A 21,679-nucleotide genomic window follows, 5' to 3' on the forward strand; every position below is an offset into this window, starting at 1 on the left:
ATCCTTGCGAGGTTTGGTTTATTGCTCGTCCAGGGGCGCTTTACCTGTTGTTGGATGGGGCTTGCTGCTGGTTCTGCCTCAGTGGCCACCTTGTGGGTTCATCCAGTCTCTTGGGCTTCTGTTCCAAGGTTTTCCCTTTTCGCGTCGTATGCTATTTTTTTTTTTTTGCATTGCCAACCTGCAGTCTTTCCTCCCATCCATGGGGTTTAGATGTTTGCTGTTTTCTTAGCTGTCCTCGCGTCTCTCTTCTAAACTGTTGTTTGGGCGTGGGGGTTTCCAGTTGTCTTAAGTTTGAGTGGCCCTATTTCATGTTGGGGTGCCAGGGCCTTGGTGGCCTTGTGTGATCTTCTCTCATCTTTGTAACCGGGCATCTCTTCGTCATTGTTGTGCAGGCAGTTCTCCCCCCTCCCTGATGCCTGTCGAATTGACTCTTCTCCATGGGTCCCACAACAGACTCCATCGTAGAAAACCTGCCTTGAATGTAATGAAAAAACAATTCTAGCTGACCCCATTGGCTACCTGACACTCCTCACGTCCCCTTGGATTCGGGTGTCTTGCATCATTCGTCGAACTCAGTGGAGTGGTCTGTGAGCTACGGTCTGCCCCCTCTCCTCCCGCCAGACCGAGGGGGAGGGAGGGAGGGGTGAATGAGCGGGCACTAGTATAATGACATTTCCAATTAATCTTTTACATAGTTTGGGGGTTCTATGACCGTTTTTGAGTCTGTAGGTCTCGGAGGCAGCCATCTGTTGTCTGTTTTCACTTGATGCCTTTATGTGTGCCTTCCTTGGTAGAGGCATAAAGTATTAACTTTATATATAAATACCACGGGTCCCAATGTCTGTGAGAGAACGTGGTAGGCCAGAGAACTTTGCGGTTAATGGCGCCTAGTAGTTGGCCCTTTCATCGGAGATGGTAGCACTAGGGAGCGATCAGGTCCGAAATTGGCGTTTCATTACTTTCAACACTCATTTTTTAATTTGGTTTCCAGATGAAATGCGAATATTTTATCCAGTAACAAATGTGTTAGCACTGACTGCCTCCAATTAGACACATCAACACATAGAAGAATGGAAAGGTTCAAAACCAATGTATTAGCTGATGATAATATAGATTATATATAAACGAATAGATAAATATAATTATAAGTTTAGAAACCATGAATACCTGCATTGAGAAATGAAAATATAGCAATTTGAAAGCTGGATGTGGTTATTGTCGTCAACAGGTGTGTTCAACTTTGATGAGATGACACAAACATCGCCCTTGATGCCAATCCTCTTCTTCATATTCGTCACCTTTAACACCTTCGTGCTCTTCAACCTCTTGATAACAGTTATCATCTTGTCTTTTGCAAAGGTTAGTTCCTCTCTCTCTCTCTCTCTCATGTATATATATATACATACATATATATATAACTGAAAACTCACACCCCAGAACTCACACAATATGCATTTCAGTTGCATATTGTCCTGGGGACCATTCAGGCTTGTTCGCATACATATATATATATATATATATATATATATATATATATATATATATATATAATATATATATATATATATATATATATATATATATATATATATATATATATATTAGTATATTTTGGTAGCAGTCTTTCCTGTAGACAAATATTATTAAATATGACCGAAAAGTAAGATTAATAATTCTAAGACGAATTTTCTCAATATTTCTTTTGTTTCTTTTCACTGTCGATGGTAATTGAAAAATCAGTTCTCCAAAATTCATTTTTATTTCTAGTCTGACGCGACACTTGAACACATTTCGTAATACCTTATTACATTTTCTCAGACTATAGTTTACACACACACAACTATAACCTGCAAACACTAAACAGATTTCTTATTATGCTATAATTCAAACGGCTTTTCATTTTATATACCTGCATTTGGGTGAGGTGATATGTTACAACAGTTTTGGATGAGGTGAAAACAAACTTTCAACACAAGACAGAACACGAAACAATGGGTATAATATTGGGTAAGTTAAAGGGAAGAATGGAAGTAACTGCAAAGGGCTTATTGGCCCATATTTCTTGAGGGCTTATTGGGCCATATTTCTTGATGCTTCTATATTGGTGCGGAGTCTTAAAATGGGTAGAATATAGTTGTGCATTAATTGGCTGTTGATTGCTGGTGTTGACTTCTTGATGTGTAGTGCCTCGCAGATATCAAGCCGCCTGCTATCGCTGTATCTATCGATGATTTCTGTGTTTCTTGTTAAGACTTCTCTGGTGATGGTCTGGTTGTGGGAAGAGATTATATGTTCCTTAATGGAGCCCTGTTGCTTATGCATCGTTAATCGCCTGGAAAGAGATGTTGTCTTGCCTATATACTGAGTTCTTTGGGGCTTACAGTCCCCAAGTGGGCATTTGAAGGCATAGACGACATTGGTCTCTTTCAAAGCGTTCTGCTTTGTGACTGGAGAGTTTCTCATGAGTAGGTTGGCAGTTTTCTTGGTTTTATAGTAAATCGTCAATTGTATCTTCTGATTTTTGTCTGTAGGGATAACGTTTCTATTAACAATGTCTTTCAGGACCCTTTCCTCCGTTTTATGAGCTGTGGAAAAGAAGTTCCTGTAAAAAAGTCTAATAGGGGGTACAGGTGTTGTGTTAGTTGTCTCTTCAGAGGTTGCATGGCGTTTCACCTTCCTTCTTATGATGTCTTCAACGAAACCATTGGAGAAGCCATTGTTGACTAGGACCTGCCTTACCCTACAGAGGTTACAGTTGTGTGTGTGTAAACTAAAGTCTTTGAAAATGTAATAAGTTATTACGAAACGCGTTCAAGTGTCACGTCAGACTAGAAATAAAAATGAATTTTGGAGAACTGATTTTTCAATTACCATCGACAGTGAAAAGAAACATAAGAAATATTGAGAAAATTCGTGTTAGAATTATTAATCTTACTTTTTCGGTCATATTGAATAATATATATATAAGCACCTCCAAAGGATACCTGATCAACCAGGCCGTGACTCATACAACAGGCTGTGAGCAGTCGCATCCAACAGCCTGGTTGATCAGTCCAGCAACCAGGAGGCCTGGTCGACGACCGGGCCGCGGGGACGCTAAGCCCCAAAGCACCTCAAGGTATCATCAAGGTATGGTATTTTATCAAATCACCTCATTCTTTGGGGCAAACGTGGGGAACACAAATGCGAACAAGCCTGAATGGTCCCCAGGACTATATGCAACTGAAAACTCACACCCCAGAAGTGACTCGAACCCATACTGCCAGGAGCACTCTGCAGGCGTATCACCTCATTCTTGTCAGGCCGTGTTAGTCGAGCGGTTAAGGGATCCTGTATGCCAGGAAGCAGCCACCTTGCTGAAACCTCATCAGCTCGGGTTTGGGATTCCCCTAGGTTGTGAAGCTGCAGCACATGCAGCGCGGGCTTACATTGCTGATCTCCCGGACCAGAAGGCACTAGTAAAGCTTGACTTCAAAAATGCTTTCAATCAAGTCAGACGAGACGCTGTCCTCAGGGCTGTACACAACCATTTCCGTCCCCTTTACCCATTCATCCGATCATGCTACAGTGGGGACTCTAAGCTTCTTTTTGGGGAACATGAAATAAACTCCTGTGAATGTGTCCAACAAGGTGACCCCTTAGCCCCCCTCATTTTCTGCCTAGCTATCAAAGAGGTCACTGATAGTCAGTCTGACAAGCGAGCTAAACATCTGGTACCTGGATGATGGCACTCTCGCTGGAACCCCGGAAACCATTTTGGAGGATATAAGGAAAATCCAGGAGCAGGGAGCAGCCTTAGGCCTCATTCTCAATACATCCAAATGTGAAATAATCTCCCGCAACCCAGACATCACTGGGCAAATACAAAATGTTCCTCCAGACATTCTCGTTGTCGAGCCACCGGACTGCACTCTCCTGGGTGCCCCCATTGGCCCACGAGCAATCGAGGAGGTCCTGGCTGCAAAAATCACTGATCTAAAGAGAATCCTGGACAGGATTGACAAGATTGATGCCCATGATGCTCTCTTTTTCCTCACAAGATGCCTGTCTCTCCCTAAGTTGACCTACTTTCTGAGATGTTCTCTATCCTACAGCAGCCCTAAGTTAAATGTGTATGACACCCTTCTGAGGTCCATGCTGGTGAAAGTCCTGAACCTGCCATTGGACGACTCTCAGTGGGAGCAAGCAACCCTTCCTGTAAGACCCAGCTGCCTTGGTGTCCGCACAGCCTCCCAAATTGCTCTACCAGCCTTCCTTTCCTCCTCCCACGCATCGCACGGCCTCGTCAGAGATATCTTACCTGCAACCCTGAGAGATTCAGCAGGAATACACGATCCTGCTTTCACTGAATGTTCAAATCAGTGGATGTTCTTACAGCCCCAGCAACCATTATAGAGCCAACAAAACAACACAAACAGTCCGGCTGGGACCACCCTCTAGTGGAAAAAGTAGCTGATGCCATGCTCATCGTCGCAACATCAGACAAGGAGAAAGCCCGCCTCAGAGCAGTGCGTGCCCCCCATGCAGGAGACTTCCTCCTGGCAGTACCCATGTCAACAATGAGCACGCACCTAGAACCAGAAACCCTTCGTGTAGCAGTGGCCCTCCGCCTTGGTGCCCCAATTCACACTGAATACAAGTGTATTTGCAACAGGGTGGAAGCAGACCAATACGGACTGCATGGGTTGCATTGCGGAAGCACAAAGGGCTGGCATGCAAGACACAACGAGGTCAATGACATCATCAAGAGAAGCCTCGTCTCAGCTAGGTGCCCAGCGGAGAGAGAACCTCGCATCCTAGGTCCAAAACCCGGATTTCCCCGCACTTCGCCTGATGGTATCATCATATACTCATGGAAGGAGGGTAGACAGTTAGTGTGGGACTACACATGTGTATCCACCCTGGCTGACACCTATGTACATTTCTAAGCTGATCAAGCAGGTGGGGCGGCCAACCACAGGGAAACAGCAAAATCACTCAAGTACAGACGACTGGAAGGTCAATACCTCTTTGTTCCCATAGCGTCTGAGACGCATGGCCCATGGGGCAAGAGTGCCTTGGGATTTCTCAAGGAACTGGGTTCCAAGCTCATTGGCGTCACCAGAGACCCAAGGCTTCCAGTTTTTTGTTTCAGCGCCTCACTGTGGCGATCCAGAGGGGAAATGCTTGCTGTGTCCTCGGTTCCTGTCCGGAAGCGGAGGAGTTTCAAGAGATCCATAACCTTTAGGCATTTGTCTTGTATGTTTTGTAACCTTTAAATACACAATTAAGAAAAAAAAAAAAAAAAAGGGTGGTACGAGAAAAGCACACAGAAACTGTATTGAAGGAGACCTACATTCCCTCCAATGCGTTATGTGGGGTTTTCTCCGAGGCTATGGGTCCCCCTTCTTCCAGCCAGAGGTGGTACTCCCTTCCTATATATTATATATGTTGTATCTAGTAGCCAGAACGTCGAACTCGGCGTACCATGCAAGGCTCGATTTGCCTAATAAGTCAAGTTTTCCTGAATTTATATATTTTTCAATATTTTTTTCTGGCTACTAGGTGCGACATATATATATATATATATATATATATATATATATATATATATATATATATTATTAAATATGACCGAAAAAGTAAGATTAATAATTCTAACACGAATTTTCTCAATCTTTCGTACATTACGCTTCACTGTTGGAGGTAAATCAAAAATCCTTCTCCAAAATTCATTTTTATTTCTAGTCTGACGCGACACGGGCGCGTTTCGTAAAACTTATTACATTTTCAAAGACTTCACAAATACACAACTGATTAGAACTTACGTCTCTCTGATATTATATCTACATTTGAGTGAGGTGGGAAGGATGATGTGGCATTAACACAAGACAGAACATGGGATATTAATAGGGTATTAAAAGTATCAACACAAGACAGAACAGAAAACAATGGGTATTGAATAGAAGTGTTTGTAGAAAGCCTATTGGTCCATATTTCTTGATGCTTCTATATTGGAGCGGAGTCTTGAGGTGGGTAGAATATAGTTGTGCAATAATTGGCTGTTGATTGCTGGTGTTGACTTCTTGATGTGTAGTGCCTCGCAAACGTCAAGCCGCCTGCTATCGCTGTATCTATCAATGATTTCTGTGTTGTTTACTAGGATTTCTCTGGCGATGGTTTGGTTATGGGAAGAGATTATATGTTCCTTAATGGAGCCCTGTTGCTTATGCATCGTTAAACGCCTAGAAAGAGATGTTGTTGTCTTGCCTATATACTGGGTTTTTGGAGCTTACAGTCCCCAAGTGGGCATTTGAAGGCATAGACGACGTTAGTCTCTTTTAAAGCGTTCTGTTTTGTGTCTGGAGAGTTTCTCATGAGTAGGCTGGCCGTTTTTCTGGTTTTATAGTAAATCGTCAGTTGTATCCTCTGATTTTTGTCTGTAGGGATAACGTTTCTATTAACAATATCTTTCAGGACCCTTTCCTCCGTTTTATGAGCTGTGGAAAAGAAGTTCCTGTAAAATAGTCTAATAGGGGGTATAGGTGTTGTGTTAGTTGTCTCTTCAGAGGTTGCATGGCTTTTCACTTTCCTTCTTATGATGTCTTCGATGAAACCATTGGAGAAGCCGTTATTGACTAGAACCTGCCTTACCCTACAGAGTTCTTCGTCGACTTGCTTCCATTCTGAGCTGTGGCTGAGAGCACGGTCGACGTATGCGTTAACAACACTCCTCTTGTACCTGTCGGGGCAGTCGCTGTTGGCATTTAGGCACATTCCTATGTTTGTTTCCTTAGTGTAGACTGCAGTGTGGAAACCTCCGCCCTTTTCCATGACTGTTACATCTAGAAAAGGCAGCTTCCCATCCTTTTCCGTCTCGTAAGTGAAACGCAGCACGGAACTCTGCTCAAATGCCTCCTTCAGCTCCTGCAGATGTCTGACATCAGGTACCTGTGTAAAAATGTCGTCAACATACCTGCAGTATATGGCCGGTTTCAAGTTCATGTCGACTAAGACTTTTTGCTCGATGGTACCCATGTAGAAGTTTGCAAACAGGACACCTAGGGGAGAACCCATGGCGACCCCATCTACTTGCTTATACATGTGCCCATCCGGGCTCAAGAAGGGTGCCTCTTTAGTACAAGCTTGGAGTAGTTTCCTCAGAATACTTTCTGGCATGTCAAGAGGAGTACAGGCTGGATCACGATACACTCTGTCGGCTATCATTCCGATTGTCTCGTCCACAGGTACGTTGGTAAACAGCGATTCTACGTCCAACGAGGCTCTTATCCCTGTGGCCCGTGTGCCCCGCAGTAAGTCCACAAATTCCTTTGGAGACTTCAGGCTGAAGGCGCAAGGAACATAAGGAGTCAGCAGGGCCGTTGAGTCGCTTCGCCAGTCTGTACGTGGGTGTGGGTATCTGGCTAATGATTGGCCGAAGTGGGTTTCCAGGCTTGTGCGTCTTGACATTTCCATACGCATATCCAGGTTTATATTCCCCAATGATCTTTGGCAGGTGGAGTCCGGATTTCTTGGCGTTCACAGTTTCGATCAGTTTGTTGACCTTTGCTTTTAATTCGGCTGTAGTGTCCTTCGTTACCCTTGGAACTTAGTTTGGTCAGAGAGTATGATGTTCATTTTCGCCAGATATTCGTCTTTTTTAAGAATGACATATATTGGCGACTTGTCACCTCTCCTGACAACTATCTCCTTGTTCTCACGAAGGCTTTTAGCTGCCGCTTTAAGCTCGGGGGACAGTATGGTGCTTCTGTAGTTGCCTCGATTCTTTCCTCCTTCTGCAATAAGTTCTGCTTGTAAGGTATCTTTGGTAGTGACCTTCTTTTGTGTCTCGAGGTCGAATATGTCGTCCAACAGAATTTCCAACTCTACTTTCCGGGCCATTTCAACTCTGTAGGGTAAGGCAGGTTCTAGTCAATAACGGCTTCTCCAATGGTTTCATCGAAGACATCATAAGAAGGAAAGTGAAAAGCCATGCAACCTCTGAAGAGACAACTAACACAACACCTATACCCCCTATTAGACTATTTTACAGGAACTTCTTTTCCACAGCTCATAAAACGGAGGAAAGGGTCCTGAAAGATATTGTTAATAGAAACGTTATCCCTACAGACAAAAATCAGAGGATACAACTGACGATTTACTATAAAACCAGAAAAACGGCCAGCCTACTCATGAGAAACTCTCCAGACACAAAACAGAACGCTTTAAAAGAGACTAACGTCGTCTATGCCTTCAAATGCCCACTTGGGGACTGTAAGCACCAAAAAACCCAGTATATAGGCAAGACAACAACATCTCTTTCTAGGCGTTTAACGATGCATAAGCAACAGGGCTCCATTAAGGAACATATAATCTCTTCCCATAATCAAACCATCGCCAGAGAAATCCTAGTAAACAAACACAGAAATCATCGATAGATACAGCGATAGCAGGCGGCTTGACGTTTGCGAGGCACTACACATCAAGAAGTCAACACCAGCAATCAACAGCCAATTATTGCACAACTATATTCTACCCACCTCAAGACTCCGCTCCAATATAGAAGCATCAAGAAATATGGACCAATAGGCTTTCTACAACACTTCTATTCAATACCCATTGTTTTCTGTTCTGTCTTGTGTTGATACTTTTAATACCCTATTAATATCCCCTGTTCTGTCTTGTGTTAATGCCACATCATCCTTCCCACCTCACTCAAATGTAGATATAATATCAGAGAGACGTAAGTTCTAATCAGTTGTGTATTTGTGAAGTCTTTGAAAATGTAATAAGTTTTACGAAACGCGCCCGTGTCGCGTCAGACTAGAAATAAAAATGAATTTTGGAGAAGTGATTTTTGATTTACCTCCAACAGTGAAGCGTAATGTACGAAAGATTGAGAAAATTCGTGTTAGAATTATTAATCTTACTTTTTCGGTCATATTTAATAATATATGTCTACAAGAAAGACTGCTACCAAAATATACTAATATATATATATATATATGTATATATATATATATATATATATGTCGTACCTAGTAGCCAGAACGCACTCTCAGCCTACTATGCAAGGCCCGATTTGCCTAATAAGCCAAGTTTTCCTGAATTAATATATTTTCTCTAATTTTTTTCTTACGAAATGATAAAGCTGCCCATTTCATTATGTATGAGGTCAATTATTTTTTATTGGAGTTAAAATTAACTTAGATATATGACCGACCCTACCTAACCTACCTAACCTAACCTAACCTATCTTTATAGGTTAGGTTAGGTTAGGTAGCCGAAAATGTTAGGTTAGGTTAGGTTAGGTAGGTTAGGTAGTCGAAAAAGCATTAGTTCATGAAAACGTGGCTTATTAGGCAAATCGGGCCTTGCATAGTAGGCTGAGAAGTGCGTTCTGGCTACTAGGTACGACATATATATATATATATATATATATATATATATATATATATATATATATATTATATATATATTATATATATATGTCGCACCTAGTAGCCAGAACACACTTCTCGGCCTACTATTTTGTACTTTGGTTGTGTCTGAACTATATAGTTCCACTTTGCAGTACGAACTTAGAAGGAAGTATTGGGTCAAAGTTCCTTTCGCATTCAGAACTGTGTTGTACGTTCGTGACTCGTACAGCCATTCTCGTCACAGTGTTGACACTCTCTGCATCCCTAAGCCATCGTTCAAAGTCCACGATTAACTGCTCGGGTAGTTATGTGCTCCTCTCAACGCACTGCCACCCATTGAGGGTGTGGACACAATGCGACCCAAACGTCTAAAGATTTGGGCTACTCCTCCTGACGGTCATGCTTTCGGGAAAGCGATATTCTGAAGGTCCTGAAGGACGTTACCAGCATCACACCCACTGACATTCGTCAGGAAGGTGATGATATCGTGCTCTTCTTTTCATGTGAGGAAGAACTAGAAAAAACTCTTGATAAATGATGCCATACTTCGCAAGGAGCACCACCTACATCCACACTTCTCACCTCAGATCCTGGTCGGGAGAACTGTTTTTTACCAGCAGGACGAGCCAGTGGATCGCTGACCGACCGCAACATAAGATCATGAACAATTTTGAGGACGAAAATCCGAACGTAGGTGTATTCAACCTAGAGTTCTGCAACACTGACAAGTCATCAATGAAGATTACTTTCACCACCATAGCTGCAGTCACCCAGGCTGGCTCACAAGGTTTCTACTGCTTCGGTTTACAAATTCAACCCCACCAAGTGAAAAAGGAATGATACCATGAGCTCCAGCAGTGCGTCAAGTGCTACGAGCTCTCCCACCCCACCAACAAGTGTCAGCACCCCATCCAGAAATGCAGCCTGTGCGAACTGGACCATCACTACTCCGCATGCAAGGCAACAAGAACACATTGCTGTTTGCTCTGCGATGGCAATTTTCTTCCGCTGCCCCTGCAAACAGGAAAACATAAGTCCCAGGTTGAAGTCAAGAGGAACAACCCTTCTACCTCAGCGACCAGAGCCCCAGGCGCTCAACCCACCACCTCAGTTCCCACTAACCCACCAGAAGACTTTCCAGTCTTAACAAATAGTGGCTCCTCCCACCAGGCGACCCCAGTCTTAACAATGCCCCACAGGCTCGTTCGCAGCCCCCTGCATCACGTGCAGGCATTATCCCTGGTCTTATTAGGCAACCACTCTTTTGTAAGTGAACTGAACGCATCAACTTAGCCAATGGCCTGGACCGCATCATAGCCTCTGGTGCAAGTTTCAATGCCTCCACTACCACTCCAGAGACTACCACCAGGACGATCACGAGGTCGATTTCAACACATTCTTCAGAACTACCCATGCCAAACTACCGGTCGGCACAAACAGAGATGTTTCCCTCTCAAGCTCCCATCACTCCTACCATCACCATCTCAGCAATAGCGCTAGCAGACGTGCTGTCTATAAATAATAACAGCACCACCAACGCTCCTGAAATAGTTTCTATCACCAATTCACGACATCTAAGCATACCTCAGGCTGCGAGACTAAAGGGGAAACACCAACTACGGATGTTATGCACTCCTCAGACAAGAAAATTATAGTACGATCTCCACCGCCGCACCACAAATACGACACCTATCCGGTACAAGACCCTGTCATGGAGGCCCACTCACTATACTCCAACGACAGCATGGCTCAGCCGAAGTCTAAGGCAAAGAAAAAACGGAAGACCTAGAGGCCTATACTAACCCCATCAGCTTCATAACTGGTACAGCCAGCCCTCCAGGGCTGAAATCCACCATGAAGACTCCCCCCCCCTTCCCCATCCATTCCTGATCTCTAGTATCAGCTGTGGATATAGATAATGGCTCCAAAGAGCCACTTACGGGCACAACATAGCCCGTGCTACTTGGAACTTTTTGTTCTAATAGTAGCTGACTCTAAAACAACAACAACAACAACATTCTCAGGTAGGACTCCTTTTTCAACTTTGGTTCAAACTTGACGTCTGGATATCTCCTCCGCCAGGTAGCAGCCGGATCGCATCCAGTTTTGTGATTTTGGTTTGATACTGCCGTTTAAAATTCCTCTTCATCGGTCAGGTTGTACGACGCCTGACGCACATATTGCCTTAGGTCACGGGATTGTTGATAGGTATTTTTTACGTGTTCTGGCTGGTTCTCCCGGCGGGGTGACGGTGTTCGGCTCCGGCTTGGCTGAGAGGTGCTAGGAGTTTGTGGGTCTTGGTGGGTTCCTGGTGTGCCCTCAGCCGTGGTGGGTGACCAGCTTCTGCTCCATCAGAGGGCACCGGATGACTATTGCGTTTTAGCTGGGGGCCGAGTTTTTGGTTATGTTACCCAGTGTTCTCTGTGTGGGGCGGGGCCGGTGCTTGTCACCGTGGGCGACTCATCGGGCTCCCCAATCATCTGCCTCGCTGCGTTTCTTTGCCGCGAGGCATATTAGTTTTCCAGTGATTGGCGTCGCTCGTTTTGCGATTCGGCTTGGCGATGAACCCTTCACGGGTACGCCGGGGTGCGTCCGATTCCACGATCGTCGTCGGCCCTAAATAAACAACAATAATAATAACTGCTCAGGTAGGAGTTTACTATTCTTTCACAGACCACAAGGAATGGTAACTCTGCAGTTAATTTCCGAAACAACAGTAGGATATCTCTTGCCCTTTTGCTCACTAGTAGAGTAATACTCACTAGAGTACCTGGTACAGACTACACGTATCTCAGTTTACTGCCTCGACACATTAATTATTTTGTTTCACCAAGTCCTTATTTAGCATGCAAATAATCCCCAAAAGAACTTAGGTACCAAACCTATCCTACACCTAACTAAATACAAATGTTCAGTATATAATAATATTATTTTATATATGAGAACAAACTTATTTTAATTCACAATGTGTAACAATTGATGAATGCTTCTTGAGGGACGGCCGCTGCTTTAACGAGCCTGACTTGGAGACTGCCTGGGTGCAAACTGTCAAAACCCCCGTGAGTTCATCCTGGAGAAAGTCAATGAACAACCTCAAAGAAACTTAAAAGCAGCCTAACGGGTTTCTTGTCCTTGCCAATGGGAGTCAATAACTAAATTGTAAGCCCAATCCTTTCTGTGCAGATAAAGGAAGATGCAATAAATCAACCAAGCGACTACGAGGTGGTGGATTTCATGTGGAATTACTTCAAGAGCCTCATTGGTAAGGGCGAGGCGTCTTGTGAGCCCACCTCGTTAACCACCACAAGCACCGGCAACGCAGGCCAAGACATCCAAGACAACGTCACCGTCCAGGAGTTCCCAGATAAAGTCAACAAGTAAGGTTCCTCAGCCAGTTAACAACGTGTCACAGAGTTAACGAGTAAGGTGTCACACACAGATAATAAGTAAAGTGTCATAGACAGTTAATAAGTAAGATTCCTCAGGCAGTTAAAAAGAAAGGTGTTACAGTTAATAACTAAAGTGTCACAGACTGTTAATGCGGTGTCACACAGTTAATAAGGTGTCACAGACAGTTAACAAGTAAGGTGTTACAGAGAGATAAGAAGTCAAGTGCCATAGACAGTTAATAAGACATTTAAGTTAATAAATGTGCCACGCTCAGTTAATAAGTAAAGTGCCAGAGTCAGTAATAAGTAAGGTGCCACAAAAAGTTAAAATTATAAAGTGCCACAGTCGGTTAACAAGTAAGGTGCCAGAGTCAGTTAATAAGTAAGGTGCCATAGACAGTGGTACCTTACTTTTGATTAATTAATCAACAGTAGGGTGCCAGTCATTAATTAACAATTAAGGTCAATCCGGCAGTTAACAAGATTCCCTCAGACAGATAAGAAAGTTCTTCAGGCAGATACCAAGGTCCATCAGGCAGTTAACAAGGTTCCTTAGGCAGTTAACAAGGTTCCTCAGGCAGTTAACATGGTTCCTCAGACAGTTAACAGGGTTCGTCAGACAGTTAACAGGGTTCCTCAGACAGTTAACAAGGTTCCTCAGACAGTTACCAAGGTTCTTCAGGCAGTTAACAAGGTTCATCAGGTAGTTAACAAGGTTCTTCAGGCAGTTAACAGGGTTCCTCAGCCAGTTAACAAGGTTCCTCAGACAGTTAACACGGTTCCTCAGACAGTTAACAGGGTTCGTCAGGCAGTTAACAAGGTTCCTCAGGCAGTTAACAAGGTTCCTCAGACAGTTAACAAGGTTCCTCAGGCAGGAAACAAGGTTCCTCAGGCAGTTAACAAGGTTCCTCAGACAGTTAACAAGGTTCCTCAGGCAGTTAACAAGGTTCCTCAGGCAGTTAACAAGGTTCCTCAGACAATTAACAGGGTTCCTCAGACAGTTAACAAGGTTCCTCAGACAGTTAACAAGGTTTCTCATATAGTTAACAAGATTCTTTAGGCAGTTAACAAGGTTCCTCAGGCAGTTAACAAGGTTACTCAGACAGTTAACAAGGTTCCTCAGGCAGTTAACAAGGTTCTTCAGGCAGTTAACAAGGTTCCTCAGTCAGTTAACAAGGTTCCTCAGACAGTTTACAAGGTTCCTCAGACAGTTAACAAGGTTCCTCAGACAGTTAACAAGGTTCCTCAGACAGTTAACAAGATTCTTCAGGCAGTTAACAAGGTTCCTCAGTCAGTTAACAGGGTTCCTCAGGCAGTTAACAAGGTTCCACAGACAGTTAACAAGGTTCCTCAGGCAGTTAACAAGGTTCCCCAGGCAGTTAACAAGGTTACTCTGACAGTTAACAGGGTTCCTCAGACAGTAAACAGGGTTCCTCAGACAGTTAACAAGGTCTTTCAGGCAGTTAACAAAGTTCTTCAGGCAGTTAACAAGGTCCTTCAGGCAGTAAACAAGGTTCCTCAGGCAGTTAACAAGGTTCCTCTGACAGTTAACAGGGTTCCTCAGACAGTTAACAGGGTTCCTCAAACAAGGTCTTTCAGGCAGTTAACAAGGTTCTTCAGGCAGTTAACAAGGTTCTTCAGGCAGTAAACAAGGTTCCTCAGACAGTTAACAAGGTTCCTCAGACAGTTAACAAGGTTCCTCAGACTGTTAACAAAGTTCCTCAGGCAGTTAACAATGGATAATTACCAACGACCTATGATAACTTCATCCGATGTGTTCACCAAACTAATAACGCTCACCTGAATCTGCCTGGAAGCCAATATCATTATCTAGTTACCTCGTTAGGGGGCTGGGATGCCGGCTTCTTGTCAAAGTCACCCCCCCCCCCCCAGGCTGCGGACCCTTTGATAAGTTTCTCGTTCCTCTCCCGTTCGAGACCATTAGACCCTTAGGTGCCTTTAGGTAAGATCAGTTATACAAACCCCATAAGAGTAATAAGTATGGGTATATGTACTAAATGGACCATTGGTCAACAAATGTTGTTTGTTCACTACAATGTTGGGTGTTTGTAGTTCCACCACCTCCCACCACCACAGCAACACGGAACCCCCGCTCACCTTCTACCCCAGCAACAGGGAACCCCCGCTCACCCTCTACCCCAGCAACAGGGAACCCCCGCTAGCCCACCACCCCAGCAACAGGGAACCCCCGCTCACCCACCACCCCAGCAACAGGGAACCCCCGCTCACCCACCACCCCAGCAACAGGGAACCCTCACTTACCCACCACCCCAGCAACAGGGAACCCCCGCTCACCCACCACTCTAGCAACAAGGAACCCCCGCTCACCCACCACCCCAGCAACAGGGAACCCTCACTTACCCACCACCCCAGCAACAGGGAACCCCCGCTCACCCACCACTCTAGCAACAGGGAACCCCCGCTCACCCACCACCCCAGCAACAGGGAACCCCCGCTCACCCACCACCCCAGCAACAGGGAACCCCCGCTCACCCACCACCCCAGCAACAGGGAACCCCCCTCACCCACCACCCCAGCAACAGGGAACCCCCGCTCACCCACCACCCCAGCAACAGGGAACCCCCGCACTCACCCACCACCCCAGCAGCAGGGAACCCCCGCTCACCCACCACCCCAGCAACAGGGAACCCCCGCTCACCCACCACCCCAGCAGCAGGGAACCCTCATTCACCCACCACCCCAGCAACAGGGAACCCCCGCACACCCACCACCCCAGCAGCAGGGAACCCCCGCTCACCCACCACCCCAGCAACAGGGAACCCCCGCTCACCCACCACCCCAGCAGCAGGGAACCCCCGCTCACCCACCACCCCAGCAACAGGGAACACGCACTCACCAACCACCCCAGCAGCAGGGAACCCCCGCTTACCCACCACCCCAGCAGCAGGGAACCCTCACTCACCCACCACCCCAGCAACAGGGAACCCCCGCTCACCCACCACCCCAGCAGCAGGGAACCCGCACTCACCCACCACCCCAGCAGCAGGGAACCCCCGCTTACCCACCACCCCAGCAGCAGGGAACCCTCACTCACCCACCACCCCAGCAACAGGGAACCCCCGCACACCCACCACCCCAGCAACAGGGAACCCCCGCTCACCCACCACCCCAGCAACAGGGAACCCCCGCTCACCCACCACCCCAGCAGCAGGGAACCCGCACTCACCCACCACCCCAGCAACAGGGAACCCCCCGCACACCCACCACCACAGCAACAGGGAACCCCCGCTTACCCACCACCCCAGCAGCAGGGAACCCTCACTCACCCACCACCCCAGCAGCAGGGAACCCCCGCTTACCCACCACCCCAGCAGCAGGGAACCCCCGCTCACCCACAACCCCAGCAGCAGGGAACCCCCGCTTACCCACCACCCAAGCAACAGGGAACCCCCGCTCACCCACCACCCCAGCAGCAGGGAACCCGCACTCACCCACCACCCCAGCAACAGGGAACCCCCGCTCACCCACCACCCCAGCAGCAGGGAACCCCCGCTTACCCACCACCCCAGCAGCAGGAAACCCCCGCTCTCCCACCACGCCAGCAGCAGGGAACCCGCACTCACCCACCACCCCAGCAGCAGGGAACCCCCGCTTACCCACCACCCCAGCAACAGGGAACCCCCGCTCACCCACCACCCCAGCAGCAGGGAACCCGCACTCACCCACCACCCCAGTACCCCAGCAGCAGGGAACCCGCACTCACCCACCACCCCAGCAGCAGGGAACCCCCGCTTACCCACCACCCCAGCAACAGGGAACCCCCGCTCACCCACCACCCCAGCAGCAGGGAACCCGCACTCACCCACCACCCCAGCAACAGGGAACCCCCGCTCACCCACCACCCCAGCAGCAGGGAATCCCCGCTTACCCACCACCCCAGCAGCAGGGAACCCCCGCTTACCCACCACCCCAGCAGCAGGGAATCCCCGCTTACCCACCACCCCAGCAGCAGGGAACCCCCGCTTACCCACCACCCCAGCAACAGGGAACCCCCGCACTCACCCACCACCCCAGCAGCAGGGAATACTCGCTTACCCACCACCCCAGCAGCAGGGAACCCCCGCACACCCACCACCCCAGCAACAGGGAACCCGCACTCACCCACCACCCCAGCAACAGGGAACCCGCACTCACCCACCACCCCAGCAGCAGGGAACCCGCACTCACCCACCACCCCAGCAACAGGGAACCCCCGCTCACCCACCACTCCAGCAACAGGGAACCCCCGCTTACCCACCACCCTAGCAGCAGGGAACCCCCGCTTACCCACCACCCCAGCAGCAGGGAATCCCCGCTTACCCACCACCCCAGCAGCAGGGAACCCCCGCTTACCCACCACCCCAGCAACAGGGAACCCCCGCTCACCCACCACCCCAGCAACAGGGAACCCGCACTCACCCACCACCTCAGCAGCAGGGAACCCCCGCTCACCCACCATCCCAGCAACAGGGAACCCCCGCTCACCCACCACCCCCAGCAACAGGGAACCCGCACTCACCCACCACCCCAGCAGCAGGGAACCCCCGCACACCCACCACCCCAGCAACAGGGAACCTGCACTCACCCACCACCCCAGCAGAAGGGAACCCCCGCACACCCACCACCCCAGCAACAGGGAACCCGCACTCACCCACCACCCCAGCAGCAGGGAACCCCTGCTCACCCACCACCCCAGCAGCAGGGAACCCCCGCTCACCCACCACCCCAGCAACAGGGAACCCGCACTCACCCACCACCCCAGCAGCAGGGAACCCCCCGCTCACCCACCACCCCAGCAGCAGGGAACCCCCGCTCACCCACCACCCCAGCAGAAGGGAACCCCTGCTCACCCACTTGTCGTGCTGCAGGTTCCTGGACTACGTCAACACTGTGTACTTCGATGGCAGTCTGGACACCAACAGCAAAGACGCCCTCAAGACCTCCATGTACAGGAGCTCTGCACCTCGCCAGGGCAGCGGAATCCGCGGTGCAAGGTACACCAGGGGCTGTATACCAGGGACTGTACACCAGGGGCTGTATACCAGGGACTGTACACCAGGGACTGTACACCAGGGACTGTACACCAGGGGCTGTATACCAGGGACAGTACACCAGGGACTGTACACCAGGGTCTGTACACCAGGGACTGTACACCAGGGGCTGTACACCAGGGACTGTACACAAGGGGCTGTATACCAGGGACTGTACACCAGGGACTGTACACCAGGGACTGTACACCAGGGCCTGTACACCAGGGGCTGTACACCAGGGTCTGTACATCAGGGGCTGTACACCAGGGACTGTACACCAGGGACTGTACACCAGGGACTGTACACCAGGGTCTGTACACCAAGGACTGTACACCAGGGACTGTACACCAGGGACTGTACACCAGGGCCTGTACACCAGGGCCTGTATACCAGGGTCTGTACATCAGGGGCTGTACACCAGGGCCTGTACACCAGGGACTGTACACCAGGGTCTGTACACCAGGGGCTGTATACCAGGGACTGTACACCAGGGACTGTATACCAGGGTCTGTACATCAGGGGCTGTACACCAGGGCCTGTACACCAGGGCCTGTACACCAGGGGCTGTATACCAGGGACTGTACACCAGGGACTGTACACAAGGGACTGTACACCAGGGTCTGTACACCAGGGCCTGTACACCAGGGGCTGTACACCAGGGTCTGTACACCAGGGACTGTACACCAGGGGCTGTACACCAGGGCCTGTACACCAGGGACTGTACACCAGGGGCTGTACACCAGTGATTGTACACCAGGGACTGTACATCATGGGCTGTACACCAGTGATTGTACACCAGGGACTGTACACCAGGGTCTGTACATCAGGGGCTGTATACCAGGGACTGTACACCTGGGACTGTACACCAGGGGCTGTACACCAGGGGCTGTACACCAGTGATTGTACACCAGGGACTGTACACCAGGGTCTGTACACCAGTGATTGTACACCAGGGACTGTACATCAGGGGCTGTACCCAAGTGATTGTACACCAGGGACTGTACACCAGGGTCTGTACATCAGGGGCTGTACACCAGGGCCTGTACACCAGGGGCTGTACACCAGGGTCTGTACACCAGGGGCTGTACACCAGGGACTGTACATCAGGGGCTGTACACTAGGGGCTGTACACCAGGGACTGTACACCAGGGGCTGTACACCAGTGATTGTACACCAGGGACTGTACACCAGGGGCAGTACACCAGTGATTGTACACCAGGGACTGTTCATCAGGGGCTGTACACCAGGGACTGTACACCAGGGTCTGTACATCAGGGGCTGTACACCTGGGCCTGTACACCAGGGGCTGTACACCAGGGTCTGTACACCAGGGGCTGTACACCAGGGACTGTACATCAGGGGCTGTACACCAGGGGCTGTACACCAGGGACTGTACACCTGGGTCTGTACACCAGGGGCTGTACACCTGGGACTGTACACCAGGGGCTGTACACCAGGGACTGTACACCAGGGTCTGTACACCAGGGACTGTACACCAGGGGCTGTACACCAGGGGCTGTACACCAGGGGCTGTACACCAAGGGCTGTACACCAGGGACTGTACACCAGGGGCTGTACACTAGGGACTGTACACCAGGGCCTGTACACCAGGGACTGTACACCAGGGGCTGTACACCAGTGATTGTACACCAGGGGCTGTACACCAGGGGCTGTACACCAGTGATTGTAGACCAGGGACTGTACACCAGGGCCTGTACACCAGGGGCTGTACACCAGGGACTGTTCACCAGGGTCTGTACAACAGGGACTGTACACCAGAGACTGTACACCAGGGACTGTACACCAGGGGCTGTACACCAGGGGCTGAACACCAGGGACTGTACACCAGGGACTGTACAACAGGGACTGTACACCAGGGACTGTACACCAGGGTCTGTACACCAGGGTCTGTACACCAGGGGCTGTACACCAGGGTCTGTACACCAGGGTCTGTACACCAGGGTCTGTACACCAGGGTCTGTACACCAGGGACTGTACACAAGGTACTCTCAAAAAATAATTAAAATACTCCTCTAAATTTCAGGGACATGTGAATCGTTGCTGCTTTAGAGGTAGAGTCTTAGTTCCCTACTGCCCCCAGCACCATGGTGGTCCCCCTGCAACACTTGGGACCACTACTGCCTCCAGCACCATGGTGGTCCCCCTGCAACACTTGGGACCACTACTGCCTCCAGCACCATGGTAGTCCCCCTGCAACACTTGGGACCACTACTGCCTCCAGCACCATGGTGGTCCCCCTGCAACACTTGGGACCACTACTGCCTCCAGCACCATGGTGGTCCCCCTGCAACACTTGGGACCACTACTGCCTCCACCACCATGGTGGTCCCCCTGCAACACTTGGGACCACTACTGCCTCCACCACCATGGTGGTCCCCCTGCAACACTTGGGACCACTACTGCCTCCAGCACCATGGTGGTCCCCCTGTAACACTTGGGACCACTACTGCCTCCAGCACCATGGTGGTCCCCCTGCAACACTTGGGACCACTACTGCCTCCAGCACCATGGTGGTCCCCCTGCAACACTTGGGACCACTACTGCCTCCACCACCATGGTGGTCCCCCTGCAACACTTGGGACCACTACTGCCTCCACCACCATGGTGGTCCCCCTGCAACACTTGGGACCACTCCTCATCATATGTCATTGGTGATCACCTTAGAGATAATATTATATGGTGATGGGTTGACTGGAGTGCATCCAAACTTTTTGACGACCACCATCCGTCCTCATTAACCGTACCTCTTATAGCCACCCTGCTAAGATTGCACTCAATGTGAACTTTTGCACTTAAAATATAATGTTTGGTTCTATTGATTTGGAAAAGGGCCGAGGAAAGAAGACAAGATTCCACCATCCATCATTAAGTCCAATTTAGAACATATTCATTTATGCATAAAGTTGTGCAAATTTGGCTACAGTTTTATCTCTAGGCCAAAAAAATGTTAAGTTCTTGTTATGGTTAGGCTCTTGTTGATTTTCATAGGCCCATTGGTCTGCTAATACTAATAATAATACGTGTTTTTTTCGGTACAATGGTTTGTTTTGAACGTTGTCCACAGTTGCTATAGGTACAGTTAGTTTAGCTGGACGGGGTGTGAGAATCCAATGTTTTAGTGTGAGTTAATGAGTTGTGTTAATTGTGTTACCACCATCTCTGGCAAGTGCTGATCACTCCTGAGAGCCAGTGAGGTCCAACTCGGACAGTCCTGACCAATCACCTGCCAGTGTGGCCCAGCATTATCAGCTATATTAACAATGTCATTATAGGAGGCTGCAAGATGTCAATAATCTTCACGGTTGTATATAAGTAATTACATACTCGCCTTTCATTGTGGTTTTTCAGCATTAATGTGATCAGCATCATAGATCTATACATATATATATATATATATATATATATATATATATATATATATATATATATATATATATATATATATATATATATATATATATATATAAATGCAGATATTTCTATTTCAATTAGTAAACATATATAATCACAAATATTAGTTTTTCATTGTAATGATGAGTTACTTATAATTGGTATAAATATATTGAACTGTTTTCATGTTTTTTTATCTACTTTATATTTTTGGTTGGTATAATGATCATAGTACAGCATACCTGTGCTTAACTTATTGTAATAATCCGCCCAACTATTCCCCCTTCTCTCACTCAATACCCCAGCTTAACAACGCTTGCACTGTGACCCCTCACTGACCTACCAGCTAATATTAGATCTGAAATATTAAATGAAGGGGGAGCAACAGATGAAGGGATTATTGAATTTAATTATAATGAATAAAAAA

General features: G+C 48.2%; 1 protein-coding gene across 1 annotated transcript; it reads left to right on the forward strand.

Moving 5' to 3' along the window:
• The first annotated feature begins 1,232 nt into the window (after positions 1–1,232).
• On the forward strand, positions 1,233–21,258 carry LOC138367017 (uncharacterized). Its single transcript, XM_069328420.1, has 4 exons — positions 1,233–1,359; positions 12,585–12,778; positions 17,680–17,805; positions 19,886–21,258. Exons 1-4 carry the CDS (start codon positions 1,249–1,251, stop codon positions 19,893–19,895), a joined length of 441 nt encoding a protein of 146 aa, XP_069184521.1. The 5' UTR covers positions 1,233–1,248; the 3' UTR covers positions 19,896–21,258.
• Positions 21,259–21,679: the final 421 nt, after the last annotated feature.

This window comes from Procambarus clarkii, chromosome 21 (assembly GCF_040958095.1).
Source record: "Procambarus clarkii isolate CNS0578487 chromosome 21, FALCON_Pclarkii_2.0, whole genome shotgun sequence".
Classification (NCBI taxonomy): domain Eukaryota; kingdom Metazoa; phylum Arthropoda; class Malacostraca; order Decapoda; family Cambaridae; genus Procambarus; species Procambarus clarkii.

Bases quoted from the DNA above. Each gene is read 5' to 3' on its own strand.
- LOC138367017 (XM_069328420.1), top strand. From the start codon at position 1,249: ATGACACAAACATCGCCCTTGATGCCAATCCTCTTCTTCATATTCGTC. The intron at 1,360-12,584 runs GTTAGTTCCTCT...CTTTCTGTGCAG, and splicing joins TCATCTTGTCTTTTGCAAAG to ATAAAGGAAGATGCAATAAA. The intron at 12,779-17,679 runs GTAAGGTTCCTC...GTCGTGCTGCAG, and splicing joins TTCCCAGATAAAGTCAACAA to GTTCCTGGACTACGTCAACA.